The sequence below is a fragment of the Malaclemys terrapin genome, chromosome 11, assembly GCF_027887155.1.
Source record: "Malaclemys terrapin pileata isolate rMalTer1 chromosome 11, rMalTer1.hap1, whole genome shotgun sequence".
In the NCBI taxonomy this organism is placed as follows: Eukaryota; Metazoa; Chordata; order Testudines; family Emydidae; genus Malaclemys; species Malaclemys terrapin.
This window is the reverse complement of record NC_071515.1, coordinates 47920511-47938026: the sequence shown is the minus strand read 5'-3', so window position 1 is coordinate 47938026 and position 17516 is coordinate 47920511. Positions and strand designations below refer to the sequence as shown.

The following is a 17516-nucleotide window of genomic DNA, read 5'->3' as shown; positions in this document are numbered from 1 at the left end:
TAAAAAATAAAGTGAGCATTGTACACTTTGTCTTCTGTGTTGTAATTGAAATCACTATATTTGAAAATGTAGAAAACATCCAAAAATATTTAAATAAATATTTGTTGTTTGACAGTGCAATTAATTGTGATTAATTTTTTTAATTGCTTGACAGGCCCTAGTAATCTACGTAGAGCATTTTACCTCATAATTGGCACAATGCGATCATATGCCCAGCACCCTCAACTCCCATCGACTTCAGTGGGTGCCCTCTGAGGGCACTCAGCCCCCTTCAGGAAATGGCCTAATGTTGGGGGCTTCGGGAGCATAATAAATGATTGCTCTACTGAAAAAAAAATAGGAAGGTTTACTTTTAGCAACAGGAATCAGAATGTTTCCCTTACTCTTTTCTCACCACACACTTCCAAGTTTGTCTCAGAGACATGTCTGATTGGACATGATGAGACAAACATAGAAAGAGTGCTCCTTTAGATTAATGCATGCCATATTCCTCAAGGCACTGAAGGGTTAAATGCCTACCTTAATAAGCTGAAAGCTAGGTTCAACATTTGTTGTAAAAGGGACAGGAACAAACAGCCACTAATGTTAATTTAAGTAGAAAAGTGGTGATGAGGGGTCCTACATGGTGTAAAATGCTCAGCCATCATCTGAAAGAAATTAATAAAAGCCTCCCTGTGTATGTGGAACAGATCCTAAAACACAAGAAAGAAACTTGGCAAAGTGATAATACATCTGTTTTCTCTTGCTCTGGACAGGGTCACAGCTAACAGATAGCTATTCAGAAACATGTGACTCGGCAGTGCTCGCAGCATGGAAGATCCTCTGGCTGATACAGCAGGGATTAAATGCTTGTCTGCCTTTTTACAGAAACTCTTCAAGTTTACAACTGGCCCATATCTAATTTAAATATCAGTTGTAGCTCCAGCTTTAAGACAGTTTGTCCAATGACTGTAAGTGAGTTGAAACGGCATTAGCTTAATTTTGACTTGCTATCTAGCATTCCAAACAAACGGTATATTTTTAATTAGCTACCTAAATATCTTAATTTGTTTTCACAAAGCACAGCTATAGTATAAATGATTAGAGCAAGACTGGTTTAAAAGGTAGTTTTTAGCTACAGTACAACACTGTAATCAAGTTTGCAACCATCTATGTAATCATATGCTTCTTGTCTTCCTTGACACTCTTGCTTTCTCCTTAAATCTACTGCAGGGGAACACGCAGCAATTCTGTAACATGGCCCATTATCATCCTCATCTTCAACACAGATCTACAGCCCACCAAGAGGTCCCAACATGGGAACAAAATGCAGCACCACAGGCTGAGATGGGTAATTTCTGTGGGCTGCAGCTCTGAATTGAAGACAAGTAATTGCTAACTGTTCCATTTTATGCAAATTAGGTTTTAGCCCTTGGGCTCCTGAAATGATGGTCATTCAGTCCTCAGGTGGGAAAGGTTTGGCCCTCCTTTAATCTACTGTATAAACAATTTTAATCAACTTTCTTGTAAAGTAATATTCCCTACAAGTTCCCTGTGTTTTCTATACAGCTAATTAGAGTTTGCTAGTGGGAAAGTTAAGGAAAACTGCTTAATTTTCTTAAGCTAATCCATTGTCATTCTAATATGGGTTTTTATTGTACTGTCTATAGAAATGCCTGCAAAATGGGCAGATAAAATATATTTATGCAAAGTATTCAGTGTCCATAAATGGCTGTGAAAAAAGTTTGCTATAGAACTCGCCTGTTTGCATGTAACCTGTTTTAGACATTCAGGAGTCAGAGTCCACTTGCAAAATAAAACGTCGTAATATTCCTCACCATATTTTTACTACCCTAACTAATCAGATTTAGTGCATTAGTTACCATGGTAACCCACAATTATTTACTTCCCTTTCTCTGCAGGAATGTAAACTGACTTAATTCTCCATCAGGCTGACATGGTGAAGACCAGTACAAAAACCCAGTACATTCTCAAAAGTCATATGAGTTAGCCATTTGCCATAGTTGTTCACTCAAAACCATGTTCTTTGGCAGTGACCTAAGGGGATGTCTGCCCTACAACATTAAACAGAGATAAAAAATGGTTAACCTTTAACTTCTCTTACAGAGATGGCACACAAGGTCTTTTTTAGATACAAGCAGGGACAACAATGTGCAAGTCAGATTTCATGTAATGGTGACAATGCATATCTCCCAAATACGTTTAAAAAATAAAATGTCAACTAAAAGTGAGTTAGTGCATTAAAAAATGATTGTGTAACATTTCTGGCTGGGCTGTCAGCATGTGGTGAGTGCTTCATGGCTCTGTCTTCTTAACTGTTAGGAAAAGAATATAAAGATTACTGGCCGACATTTGCACACAGATCATTCTGGGACGAGACAGTGGCCTAATATTAGCTCATTACATTGTCATGTGGGAGATATTTGGTCTTCTGCTTTCTGAGCCAGCAGAACTTGGCAGAACAGAGAGATGATGCTCTCAAGGATAGAGGGAGAAACAGGGAAAGAGTGGGGTGGAAAATGTGCTTTGCATTGCTATCACAGGCATCCCTAATAGACAATCTGGGTGGGAAACAGTGTTCTATAAGGGCCCTGTTACCTGCTCATCCCTGGAGGATGTTGGGATGGCTGGAATTGTTTTAGCTGGAGATCTGATGCTATGTCCTGTAAGGCAGAGGCATTCCCCAGTTGTTATGGAGTCAGAAAGTAAGGGAAGGTTTAAAAGGGAGGAAAATATGACAATATGCAACTCGAAGTCCTGGTTCCTAGGAAGGTGCTGCTATGGGGGCAGTATAAAGCCAACCGCAGTTGAGTAGGATTGGGCAAATCTCTAAATGGATTAGCAGAAGCTCCTTCCTCCACAAAAATTAAATGTAAACATTAACACATGGAACACCCATCTCTGCTATTGGTTTAAGCTACATAAACCTTCTCAATCCATCCTGTGAAATTCTTACTGAATATATTAAAAGCTCTTTATGAGGAAGAAAAATTTCAATTATCATCCAATAAAGACTCAACATACAGAATAGTTATTAAAAACAAACCATACACCTTTCACCATATTACTTAGGAAACCTGAACCAAATAAAATATGTCATATTGTTATACTAGCAACCTAGGTGAGCTCAACAAAGGAGAAACCAAAATGCCATGTGAAATAAGTAGAAAACTCTGGATTTGAAAAACAGTCATCTAATTACGGACCCCGAAAAATGGAAGGTTATCTCTCTGTTCCTTAAGGGTCCCATTCTCTCTTATTCAATTCAACAGGAGCAGGATTGGCACTAATTGTTTTCTATCCACTTCAACAAGCAGTATACAAAATACCATGCCATCACACAGTAAACTCCATTATTTATCATCTAAGAATGCCCTAACACACATTTTTGCACAGTTATATTTTATTGCAGTTAACATCATATACAGTATTACAAGATTTAAGTTAACTGGAGACTGCAGAAGCAATCCTTCAGTTATATCCCAGTTTATGTTTCTTCCAGGTTATCTATCTCAGAATTATGGAGGGTTAAATCCACTCTACCAGGATTCAATAGTATGATTTCAGGGAATAAGTAGTTTAATCCTAGTCCTTAAAGCTTCTAAACCTTTTCCCACTGGCATTTAAAGTATGATTTGTTAATTTTAAGATGTCATTTTAAACATCACTTCTACAAAAGGCCTTTTTCAACAACATTCTAATGCTCTGAGGAGAGTCTATGTATGCCAAAACCTGGCTTACCTCCATAGATCCCTGAACATTACAGCATTCAAACAAGACAAGAGGCATGCTTAAAAGGGATCTTTATTTCTTGTCAATCCGTAGTAATGGAACATTGCTGAACAAGTCTTAGACACAATTCATTGTCAATTCATGAGGATGGAGACATTCCTAAGTGCCTCTTTGACACAAGGACAAACCTTACTATGAAGATGCTGTGCAGAGCTTTCAAAGAATACAAAGCAGTAGGTTCTTCAGAGCTATTAAGGTCTCTTTTATTAATCTGATTTAGGGAGCCACAGCAGAGCACAATCACTAAATTTGAAATAGTAAATGAGAGATTTTTATTTTTATTTTATATGTTGAAGTGTTTGTCTAGATACTCCAAGTGCATGTACAATTAGGCAATTACCTGCGTTTCAAAAAGAATATAAAATAATTAGAAATTGGACTCTCCCTTTTGGATAGTCAATTAATTCATCAAGACTAACAACACCTTCATCTGCACTATTAGTATTCATGCTTGGTACACACCTTGTCTTCCTGCCTCAAGAGCCTGTGATGAGATCCAGGCCTTGCATTATGCCCTGAAGGTCATCAGACTCTGGTTCTGTCAGACCAAATGAGGAAGGTGAGAATGCCCCTCACAGAAAAATTATCCTCCGGGAGGGTGAGAGTTTGAGTGCCACAGCTGATCAATGAGGGCATCTCTCAGCTATTCAGGGCCAAACTATTTAGAATATTACACAAAGCCAATGTCTCAAGTTGCACCCAGAAACCAACTGGAGGCCACCACCTCCTAATTCACCTCATAGCTTACATCACAACAGCCCCATATACACACTGAAAAAGAGGGGTAACACGATGGGATCCTACATGAAATACCACTTGGGACAACTGCTCAATACCCACCCTCGGGGAATCTTCCAGAATAAAAAGGAATGAAGCCACCTGAATCCACAGGTGAGTCAATAACATCTCATGGTAAACAGTATGAAAGACCTCTGACAGCTTTAGAAGAATCAAGATGGACACCTGATCGCCATCACCGAGAGCCATCATCAACCAACACAACCAGACACTGTTGAAGTTGCCTCACCACAAACTTCCCAATAATGTTCCCTAAGTTTAGAAAGAGGGGTAGAATTGAAAACATCAGAACCAAGAGATAGTTTCTTGTGCAAGAGCTAACGATTGCATCTTAAACAGACGCTGGCATTTCAGCATCCCTAAGGAAGATAAATGCCAATTATCTACAATGACCCATATCCATAGTAGTATTCAGCAACCAGGGAGGACGCGGATCTAATTCGCAGGATGTGGCTTGAATCCTATGACTCAGGCCCCCAAATCACCTCAGTGACCAACAATAGCTGAAACACAAGTAGAGAAGATTATGTTCTCTTGCCACGAGATCCACTTCCAAAGCACAAAGCTCAGTGAGATTCTGAATGATCTTATCCACAAAATAGCTTGACAGCGCACCAAGTCAAATATTTAACATAATCACTGGGAATAAACAACTTGGCTTAATTATACTGTTCACAACTTGAAGAGTTCTACCAACTGGGACTTGCAGATGCTGTAGTGGAAGCAAATCATTTTTAATTCAGATCCTGCACAGCTACAGCATGAGATTGCAAAAGTGCTGCCACAGTCAGATTTAGAACAAGACTTCCGCCAGCTAGATTTCTTTCCTACTGCTTTATCTGCTGAAGGTCCTCAGAATACCATACTGACTGTGAGCAAGATGAGGGTATTTAGGAGCCACATTATTGATCATTTGGCGAATACGGTCTTATTATATCAATGACAGGTCAAGTCAATCAGTTGACCAGTATTCCTCCCCAAGCTCACTTGAAACTGGTTGCATCAGTCTCTGAGGCAGACCATGAGCAAGTAGGGTGACCAGATGTCCCAATTTTATAGGGACAGTCCCGATTTTGGGGTCTTTTTCTTATATAGGTTCCTATTACTCCCCACCCCCGTCCCGATTTTTCACACTTGCTCTCTGGTCACCCTCTGAGCAAGTGGTTGTTATGGAAAAGGTACACCCCAACCTTTTCAAATGACAAGGCTGTAAACTACACTGTGAGCAAATTGGACCGCACAATTTAATTATAACAAAATTTAAAGCAGAAGGCACCATGCAAAATGGGTAAAAATATACATACTATTTTATATAGTTCCCTGTATATAAAAAGATTGATTTTCCAAATCTTGGCCAAAATTATTTTAAAATGACTAGTGATTCTGAATGCCTCAATTTTTAGGCATCCAAGATGAGACATCTTAAATAGGCCTGATTTGCAGAGAGAAGCAGGCCCTCTTAAGGTATTACAGATTAGATGATCAATATTGAGGCACTTAAAATCACTGGGCACCTTGGAAAATCTTGGGCTTGGTTCACATTTTGAAAAGAAACAAAAATTACTCTCATATCAAAAGCTGGCACACCAATTTCCAGTCCAAAACAAACTTATACGGATGCAGATGACTTATTTTAGGCACTCAAGTTTGAAAAATGTGGCCTGTGTCTTCTTGAGTGGTTCAGAAATTCAACAAAATTTTTACATATTCAGGACTCAGTTTTAACATTAGTGCTTACATAAAGCAATATCAACATATTTCATTGCTATTCAAAACCTGCTCCTGTTTGCTACCAGGTAGGGTAGACCCATTATATACGTATTTCAAAATGATTGTCTCAAACTAGAATGTTGGTCTTGCTCTGAAGGCATTATTGGTCATCAAAAATTATATTATTTATTTAGACAAAACATTCATCATCATTTTAACATACCATATCTTAAAAAAAATATTTAAAATATTAAATGACCACCAATGAAAACACACACATGCACACACAAAGAAATTTCACACCTCCCTGTATGTACGTACGTTCATGTGTGTCCGTCTGTGGTGAAATATACATTAAGTACTAAACATTTGGTTTCTATTTTGTTGACCTGGAACCTGTCCAAACACATCTCGTGTTGTTAGCTTAACTGTCCTCCTCAGCTGAGAAGCTGTGGAAAAAATATCTCAACCGAAAAAAAAAAAAAAAAAAAAAAAAATCTGTACATAGAACCCCATGAATAGCTCCTAAGGCTTTCTTGATCTGTTGTATACTGTAATATTTTTTTAAAAACAGATTATTTAATCACTTGAATATTTTGTCTAGCTAGAATTCCACTTCAGAATTATTGGTTTTAAGAACTACTAAAAACTATTTATATACACAAAATATGCACAAATATTGTCTTTATTTATAAATTTGCATCGTTTTTTACGGCATTCTACTGGAAACAGGGCATTTAACAAAATGATTATTCATGTATTACCTCCCCAAATTTATGTCTTTCTGGATTTACAAAACTCACCCTCTATTAAAAAAACAAGAGTAATTGTTAACTGCAAATCTGACGCACAGGCAGGTACCATGAAAGGCAGACATTATAGCTGTTCAGAGAAAGATAATTCAGCTTCATGGAAGATTTTGATATTTTGGAATGGAGAACCAAAAATTTTGAAATTCTCCAAAAACTTGAATGGATCCCTGGCCCTGAGGCAGTCTGTCATGCGGTTCTGGGACAGCACACTCTGGAAGCCTGGGGTCCCTGGCTCTCAGCTGGTGGGCTGCCCCAGGGCAACAGACCCTGGAAGTTCTGGGGTCCCTAGTCCCGGTGCATCCACTTGGTGGGATGCTCCTGAGCCACAAACCATGTAAGCCTCTGGGATCCCAAAAAGCCCACCAGGCAGGCTATTGGAAAGCCAAGTGGTCTAGCAGGAAACCAGGCAGGTTTTGAAACCTGCCTGAGCCCCACTCCTATCAGAATTTTGGTGAAGCCAGTCTGTCTTCAAGGAACATTTTTTGATTTTGATAAATCTGAAGAAACACTGTTCTGCTGGAATTTTTCCAATTACCTTTCCAATTACCTTGACACCCTATACAAGAATACCTTGACAAATATTTTGGGACTTTCAATTATCTATGTGCACCTAACTCCTACAGGCTTCTGAAAATCCCACATTTAAGTTTTAATTCAGTTAACATAAAATATACTACAAGCCCTACAATTCCAGTATATGCTGTTGAAAATTCACACCCCTGCCCGCCCCACCCCCCAAAAAAAGAAATTTAGAGTGTGCTTCCCTATCATTACTGAGGCTCACCATCTGTAGATACATTAGGAACCGTCTCTACTCCTGGATTCTTTGGTAACTAGAACTGCTATTTTTCTCCTTCTGTACCAACCAGAAACTTGTAATCTATCATGTTAGCTGTGGATTTAGCTACAGTTATATAGAGTGGATTTCTCCAATGTGTTCTATTTGAAGATCCCCATAATGACCACTTGAAAGATTCAGCTAGTAAAGAATATGGCAGACCGATTACTCCGTGGTGCTCCACATACCGAGCACATAATAGCTGTGTCCTACAAACTACAGAAACTACTAATTTGTTTCCAGCTACAATTTGAGATGTTGACTTTAATCTGTGAAGTTTTATAGTGGTTATTTTAAGGCCTACTCTTTCTCCTACTGCAATCAGTGGCCAAAAAAAAAAAAAAAAAAAAATCCCATTCAGTTCAGCTGGGGGGGCGGGGGAGGGGGGAAGCCCACCTTTCTAAGGCTGAGTTCTAGCTAACTATCCCCATTTTTAAATTCTGAAGTATGGTGGGGATTGGAGACACTGCATCCTCAATAGGGGGCCTTCAGCTTTTGAATGTGTGTTGCCAATGATCTAAAAAAAGCACAAGTTTGTTCACTTTCAGGTTACACTGCAAGAATTTGCAGAGTACTTTTAAACTTACCTTTGCCATCTGTGCTTGGACTCCGCTAGCCTTCAGAGCGGAAACAGCCTTCTGAGCAGCTGCTGGGCTGTCAAAATCTACAAAACCGTAACCTGAAATTTAAAACATCTTTTACTGAGAAGCAAACAACCATTTTATAATGAAACAGTGCAAAAGCATTTTTTTTTTTTTAAACACGAAATTTGTGCTGGTGGAAGCGGACAATTTGATAGCCTTGGAAGCTGAAGATCTTCATTTAGTCACAGAACAGAACAGCAGGCGGGTAAGTTGCCCAGCACTGTCCCACCAATGTCCTTCAACCACGAGTTGGAGGAACTACTTCTCGCAGTAAGAAGACAAGTCAGTTTTCATGCCCATTCATTTGTGGCTTATGCCAAAGCTTCCAACAATTATTATAATCCTTTGTGTGATCTGGTTATTAGTCCATTAGGAACTAACCTGAGATCATATAGGCCACTAAATAGCAATCCCATGTTAACTTTTGGTCACTAAAATCCTTGCCCAGATTTTAACAAGCAACCTAGAAATGAAAGCCTCTGTACCCTATTACCAATCACCTAAACCATGGTGTGCTGATAAAATTGGTAAGCTATAGTTATTCCATCATGTGTTCAGAAGAGACAGTAGTTAGTTTAATTATACGATACATGAAATCCTGTCCGCCAGTGAAGTCAATGGGAGCTTTGCATTGACCTCATTGGGGCCAAGATTTCACCAAGTGTTTCTAAAATGCTTTATTTTGTAGCAACACAGAGAGATGCTATAGACAACACCAGATTTTTTATTTTTAAGTACAATAAACTAAATAAATAACAGTCATTTTTAATTCTAAAAATTGTCCCTGATAATTCTGGGAAGTACAAGAATTTTTTACATGTTACAAGTTGGTTATTAAGAAGGAATCTACCAACAGACTCCAGTGGAATTGGATGGCAAACAAATGACGCCTTTTATCAGGCAGTAACCTTACAGGCTAGGGTTTTCAAAGCTATCTAGGTGTTGGGTGCCATTACCTAATGAAACTAGCCACTGTCTGTCTTCAGGTCCCACTGAAAATCACTAGGAGTTAGGTGACTTAATCCCCTTGGTGCTTTTCAAAATCCCACTCAAAATAAACAGCCCTGTAAAAACAAGAGCAATCTTTGACTCAAGTCTACTTTGATAACAATAAATAAAATCCCAGTGCAGCAGAAAATGGTCCTGTGTCTCAGAAAGTGGCACTATTCGCTCTTAAGTATTGAAGCAAATCACGAAGTAGGTCATTACAGCACACTGTGCTGCTGGAAATGCCACATTTTAGATGAGATGTAAAACTAATCCACTGGCTGCTTGTAATCATTAAAAATCCCACATCGCTTTTGGAAAGAGTAAGGGTGTTATCAGAATGAAAATTTAGCTTCAAATACTAAACATATAAGGCTTGCAATACAATTAAATGTACCTTATGGATTCTGTATAGAGAAAACTATGTGCCAAAACATAACTTATCGGAAGGAATATTGCCATTAAAAGGACACCCATCAGCTTTAAATCTGGTCACTTAAAAATTATTATAAGTAATTTCATGCAAAAGTGTTAGCAGGATTCGAGCCATAAACAGTACTCATCAGTTGACTTCCATAAGTCTTTTCTGGATTGGTGTGGGTGTGAGACAAACTAAGTACTGTCAAACGCATTAATAAATTGAAAGTGTAGAAAAATTGTTCTCTATTTTTTCCCCAGTTACAGTATAGCAGGTGTACATGTAAAACTTGGAGGTAAAAAGTTTTCAGATAAGTACAGATTTTGAATTCAGTGTTCCTTTGATTGATTGATTGATCCTGTGTTTAGAACCCATTCTGCATCATTGCCTCTAAGTTCCCCACAAAAAGATGGAACTCTATTAATGATGAGCTTTCCTTTCCTGCCCCTGCTTGTCAGCTTTGTACTCGTTCATGAGGTCAGTAGTTAACATTGCTAAGTCAGCCGACTCCATTCTTCCCTTTGCTTAGAAATTATCCTCATTATTGTCAGAAAGAATGTCTGAAACCTGATACGTGAGTGTCTGTTGCTACACCTCCACACACCACTTGTGTTGCTGGAGTATGCTCTCATAATAATTATATGAAATTTTGAAGGACAGTGCACTAAATTAACATATCCAGTGTATCTGAAAGAAGTTTATTATTTTTTCCAGCTATAATTATGTTCATGAAAACAAACCCTTTCTCTCCCACCAATATATTCAACAGGCATAGAACAAAAACACAATTAGGGTATTGGAACATGTAATTAAGTACTGCTTAAAACTACTCTGTTCTAATTAATAGAGCCAATTTGCACAATGTATAATGTTTCCAGATACTTAGTACAGTCTAATGGTCTTTTGTAAACCACTCTAATCTCCCCAAGCAAGGGGGAAAAAAAGCTGTTTTCTAACTCCATTCTCCTTTTTTAAAGCAGGGGCTAAATACCAGCAGTGCTGTGCCTATTAACTTAACTGGAGTCATCTGAAGTTTTGGCACACTGCTTGGGCATGGACTATTTGCCAATTGTACTGGGGACAAATATACAGACATTGGGCAAGACTAAACTTTGGTTTGGAATAAGAATGTATTTCATACATTCACTCACTCCCTCTCTCCCTCTCTCACACACACGTTAAGAATATTTTAAAATCATTTGAAAACAAGTAGGCAAATATAATTTAAAGACAAACATACCTTTGCATTTGTTTGTTGTCTTATCCAAAATAGCCTTTGTGGATACAATTTTCCCATATCTAAAATTTTTTTAAAAAGGAAATAAAATATTATACTTGTGACATCCTGTTACAACAGAGTCCAAGATTGTGTAATTTTATTATTAAAATGTATTATTAAATCTTTATTATAAATTATTAAATCTTCTGTTCACTTAATTTATAATGTAACAAAATATAAGAATATATTGATAGAAACAGAAAAAAAACAAAGAAAAAACTTCAAACTTTAATCCTTGATTTATTAGATTTATATAGTAAGGTTTCCACTCTAATTTTCCATAACTATATAAAGATGACAAATGTAATATGTTAAAGATGGAGCTTATTCTTACTTTTGAAAATGTTTAATTTAAATAACGCTTAGATCTTATTTTCATCTACAAGTCTGAAACCACTTTAAAAAGGTGGGCATACATCATTATTCCTACGTTACCTTATGTGTAACACATACTGCTTACCCAAACTCGGGAAAAGTATGCGTATAATTTTAAACAAACAAAAACATGTGCTAGCTAACACATGTTAAAACCCTAAACATGATAAGAAGTGGTTTTAACAAGTGTTAGCTGATTTAGATGAACTCCACCAGATAATACATGGACCAGTAACAAGGTGTTAAAACTAGAAGCTGCCCTGACTTCACTAGGATTCTAAAACATATTTGCTGACACTTTAAAACTAAAAATAACCACACTCTCTTTTCCCTAGTACTGACAACCCCAAAAGGAAAGAAATTCTCAAACCTGCAAAGTGCTGAATAGAACTGGTCAGGAATTTTCCACTGAAAAACTCACTTTCCACAGAATCAAAATTTTCCACCGAAATTTTTTGATTTTCCATCTGAAAATCATTTACAGTTCCATGGCTTTCCCACTCGTTGGCAGCCAGTCTAGGCTTCCCAGGCATTTTGTTTCCACTGGCGGACAGCCAGGAATCCGAGGGCGTTTATTTTGTTTCAGAAACATCATATTGTCCCGTTATGGGATGTTCTGCACTTCTGAAACAAAATACTGTGGGATTTCAATTCCATGAAGAATTTCTAGTGGAAGTGGAGGGGTGGGCAGTTTGCCCAGATTTGGGATGTAAATATTTCCAAAAAAAATTAAATTTTTCATAGTATGGAGATTTTGTTTCCCAGTTCACCTCTAGTACTAAGTACTCAACTCCACTTTGCTGCTGGCATTCAGCACTTCACACGCTCAGGACCAGAAGTCATTGAGAGAGTTAGTGGCAGAATTAGGAACAGAACGTGGGTCTCTTGACTCCCACTAGACCACAACTTCCTCTATTTGCTTTCAAACTACATGTAATCCAGACACAAGCAGTACATGAGAAGGAGGAATATGGAACACAGCTAGTTCTTTACACAGAACAATAATATACTGTATTACATTAATACCTAACAGGATACTGTGCTTTCAATGTACAAGAACTGAAAATGCTAACTGAATTACACAAGTTGGAAAATGCTAAAACTCATCACAAATATGCATAAACCAACATATTATGGAATGCAGGAGAGAGTGCAGCATAGGCAGCTCGTCAGCTGATATATAACCACAATAAAGAGGGGGAGGCAACTTTGAGTTGCCGGGTTCTTATGGAGCTCAGTAAGCAGTCAGACAGCAATAGGGATGGTGATAAGGCAACATGTTAGACCACAGCAGCCACATAGTCTAAAAGTTATTTCATTTCCTGGTATAATACAGGAATATATGCAGATCTTTGCATATTTAGCATATTATGTAAAAAGTTGTAATGTAGCAATAGCAAGTTGTCACAATTCAGGGCAACTGCACTTGTATTCATGAAGTTTCACTGAAATGTTTCTGAAAGAGGCAGGAATGTACTTATGAGTCAAGAAGCCAGGTGGTCAAAGCCCTGGGATCTAACAGAGGCCAGTGCTAGTTGCATAGAGGCCCTGTACCTTCACCAGTACTATGGGTACCCTGCCTCCTTGCCTCCTAGACAGCATAGCTCCTACAAATAACCAGCTGCCCTGGAAACCCATAAAGGGGTTTTAATAGTATGAAGCTGTGCTAGTTGCTGGAGACCTGTCAAGCCACGGGGCTAGAACTCTAGAGCCATCACAGTATTTCTGTGATAGTCATACAGCAGAGGTGGCACTTTCCCTTTTTAATTCCCCATCTCCAAGCTAGAATATGAGGTTGTAGACTTTCCTGTACTCACAGAAACATTCTGATCCTTTATTTAGCTGGGTATGTACACATAGTAATGTAAATCACAGGAGTTGTTTCCTAAATATACAAGTGACTGAAGGAAGCTGAGAGGTTCTGGTAGGTACACTAGAAATGAGACACTGCCCTTCTACATTAGAGTAGCACATATAGCAACTTTTTGTCAGACTGTACATCTCACAGTTATTTAGGGTTTTGTGTGCCACACAGAGGGATTCATGAAAACTTTTATGATCCCCGAGCATGCCCAATCCTTGTTTCTCTAGGGAATTCATATTGGGGAAATCACTTGTGTTTTAAAAGAGGTACAAGGAGGAAATAACCCAGTTTGATTCTCAGATCCCAAACTTAGTTTTCATGGCTCACTGTCGGAAATCCCCACCATCCTTTTATTTGTGAACTGAACGTGAAACTCATCGGATAGATGACAGACAGTAAACCCTCTCTGCCATTTTTACAGAGTAGAACCATCTTCAGAGTAGAATCACACTTTATGAAAAACAGTGCTTTAAAAATACTGGAAAATCTCAAAATACTGAATGACTGCTAAGATGATCATAAATTGGTACATAATATTTTTCCCCCAGATGAATTGTTCTCCCTCCCTACCAGGACTGATCTTCTGATCTTGTGTGTTATCTTCTCCTTCTAACTGATTCAGCCTCACTTGCTTAATGTTATTAAGCCTTCTTTACACATGACCTTATTTTAAAATATGCTTTTTTGAAATAGTATAGCAAAAAAGTACATCCACACCCTTTGTTTATTCTAGCTTAAACTACTTCTCTTGAGAATCATTGCATCTATGCAGCTCTGCATTTTTTTTTAAAATGTCACAAGGCACTGTTGTTGCTGTTTTTTGCTCCATTGTGGGATGCCTACTGGAATCTACTGGAATTCTGGGATTTGATGTCAAATGAAACTCCCATCATTCCCCTCCTGGCATCCCTATAAATCATCTCTTTTTGTCAGGCCACGCCATTTTTGAGCTACTGATAGGTATCCTGGAGAAAACACTGCTCACTGTTAGGGTTGAGATTAATTCTGATAAGCTTATTGGCATACGTTTAGGTTCTTCTATTATTTTAAATACGTTTTTTTCTGCAATGCTTTTTACCTCAAGAATAAAGTAGGTTTGCATAGGAAGTACTGTTTGGTAATTTACAGCTGTTGACAATCACTCTTATCAGTCTCTGAAGAGAAAACAGGCAGGTATCCTTGGCAAGTTGTCTGCTGGGAAATACAAAGTGAAGACCAGGAGCTGTGCAGCCAGGGAATACCCTGGTCAGGAAGGAAGAGAGATGTGGGTCCCCATGAAGAAAGGCAATGGCTGGGGAGCTGGAAGCCGAGTGGGGGTGCTCTTGCTGAGTCACTGAGAGGTTAGATACAGAGTGATCACTTTGTAAAACACGTTTACACACAGGTGATGTGGTGTTTTCATCTTTTATCATTTAACATTTTATTAGGAATTGATATTGGGGGAATTCCAATGAAACTTCTCAGCCTAATTTTTCATAATAAAACTTTTATTGATTCAGTGTAATATTACAAACTTAAAACCAGTGGAACCGTGGCCAAGCATGCATAAAGTATTGAAGTGCTTCCATAGCTCGACTGATGAGCTCATATAGGTGTGTTGGTGGGGAAGGAGGGCTCCAAACCGTTCTCCTTTTTCTGGGGATGGAATGGCGTGGGATGGGATCAGATTTGGTGACTAAGAATGGGATCCCCCTGTAATCTGGAGGGCTAAAAGTCAGCTGCCAGTATTCTGTATTCCCCACATGGTGCAGGACATAGCTAGGTGGGGGGACATTGTTCACAACCAGAACCACAATATGCTCCAGAAGAGCTGCTTGCTTGTGAATCATTGCCAGCAGCCTTTCCTGCAGGTCCCTTTCTGTGTCTCGGTACTCCCTTGAAAGCCTCTGGGCCCTCTGCCAAGATGCACTGACAAAGTCAGCAAACATCTCCTGCCTTGTCTTCTTTTGCTTCACTTGAAAGGTTTTTCAGGTGCTCAGCAGCTAATAAGCCTCCTATCCACAAGGACTGGGGCACTTCAGGTGCTACAGGAACAGACAAATGATACAAGATGCTGTTGGCCCAATAGTGGTCTCCACACCAACAGTGATAAAAAGTTATTTGTCCCCCTCACATTTGGAATCCTACTGTCATCTTCTCTTCCCAGGCTGGAGAGATGGTATGTGGTTTTCCTGCCTCATTTCCCTTTTCTATAGGGCTCCGGTACTAATGCGGGCTTGAGTATTGGTGGTGAGCTGTGGGTGGGTGAAGAAGGGGTAGGTTAGTAACTGCATGTCCATCTCTGCAGGCTGTCTTTACGCTGGAGGATGTTTTCTTGAGGCATGTCCCCAAGAGGCAGAGAAGAGTCTTGTTCACCGAGGTAATAAACAAACTGGGAAGATATGCAATGCCACTATTTGCTTCCAGTTTGTGCAGAAGTGGAAGGGATACACCATCTCTCTTGGCTGCCCTGAGAAAGCTGCAAGTGCCTTGCAACATCCATGTAAAAATAGAGCATCGCCTTTGCTTTAAATTCTCTTTCATAACTTCTACATAGCAGTACAAAGTGCACTACAAAATAGACTTCTGCAGTAATTGGTTTGAACCTACAGGGTTAATTCTGAGAGTCTCATTAAAAATAGTCATGAATGCTGTACAATTTCTATGCATTTTGAAATGTGTCAGTAGCCTAGTTTTAGCAGTTTACTTCATAGATTGTAAAGGCAGCTAAAAGCTGAGGGCAGTGATTAAGTTGTGAGCCCAAGTACTTTTTCTATTGCTTTTTCTGTTTCTGTATTTGCTGTTACAATAAACATGCCAGCATTGCATGTGTTTTATTTTTAACCCCTGCGGGGCCATCATCTTGAGCAGGGGCATGGCAGTCGACCAGAAGGAAGGAAGAATTACATGATGCAAGGGGGTGGCATGTTTGGCCAAAGGTTTTGGGACATGATACTTCACAGAACTAAACGCTTTAGAGCTTAAAGTCTCTGCTAAAGATGCCACTTTGAGCAGGGCTGGTGTTTTGGGGGGGGGGAGGGTATGAGAGGGAAACAAGGGTAGCTGAGCATGTGGTGAGAGGCTCTGTTCAAAATGGTAGCTGCCAGATAGTACACGAAACAAAATTGTTTAAATCCCCCTTTACTGTTGTATTGTAATTCAGCACATAATACTTACTAGTAGTCTCCCCTATGCAGTAATTTCAGGCTGGCTCTCAGCCTGGGTTTTGGAGGGCATCTCTGGCACCTGAGTGTCTGGCTCAGAATTTGGCATCCTGAAGAGATCTTGGCTATTCAGGAGAGTCTCCTCCTGGTCAGTGCCTTTGAAGATTGCTTGGGTACCTTCTGTAGCCCTCCTCCCCAGCTTGCCCAGAAGCCTATCCCAGGGTTTGATGTTGGCTTTCCTTGCCAAAATTTGGGTTGGTTCCTCACGGAACAGGCAGGTAGCTGGAGGCTTACTGGAGGTCCTGTTGCTGTCCCTTGTGTTACCGTAGCCCTGCAGAGCCCCTTCGCTCTGTGACAGCACTGTTCCATATCCTGGGAATACCCCTTTTCCTTCATTTGCTCTGACAGACATTCATAGATTCAAGGACTGGAAGGGACTTCGAGAGGTCATCGAGTCCAGTCCCCTTCCCGCATGGCAGGACCAAATACTGTCTAGACCATCCCTGATAGACATTTATCTAACCTATTCTTAAATATCTCCAGAGATGGAGATTCCACAACCTCCCTAGGCAATTTATTCCAGTGTTTAACCACCCTGACAATTAGGAACTTTTTCCTAATGTCCAACCTAGACCTCCCTCGCTGCAGTTTAAGCCCATTGCTTCTTGTTCTATCCTTAGAGGCTAAGGTGAACAAGTTTTCTCCCTCCTCCTTATGACACCCTTTTAGATACCTGAAAACTGCTATCATGTCCCCTCTCAGTCTTCTCTTTTCCAAACTAAACAAACCCAATTCCTTCAGCCTTCCTTCATAGGTCATGTTCTCAAGACCTTTAATCATTCTTGTTGCTCTTCTC

General features: G+C 39.3%; 1 protein-coding gene across 3 annotated transcripts in view; it reads right to left on the bottom strand.

Moving 5' to 3' along the window:
• Window positions 1–17516, bottom strand: part of RBMS1 (RNA binding motif single stranded interacting protein 1) — a 190594-nt gene that overhangs the window by 53111 nt on the left and 119967 nt on the right. For all 3 annotated transcript variants that reach the window (XM_054044684.1, XM_054044685.1, XM_054044686.1), the window contains exons 3-4: window positions 11240–11298; window positions 8538–8629 (exon numbers count right to left, since the gene is read on the bottom strand). In XM_054044684.1, coding sequence (XP_053900659.1) covers window positions 8538–8629; window positions 11240–11298 — 151 coding nt within the window. The remainder of the gene's footprint in view (window positions 1–8537; window positions 8630–11239; window positions 11299–17516) is intronic.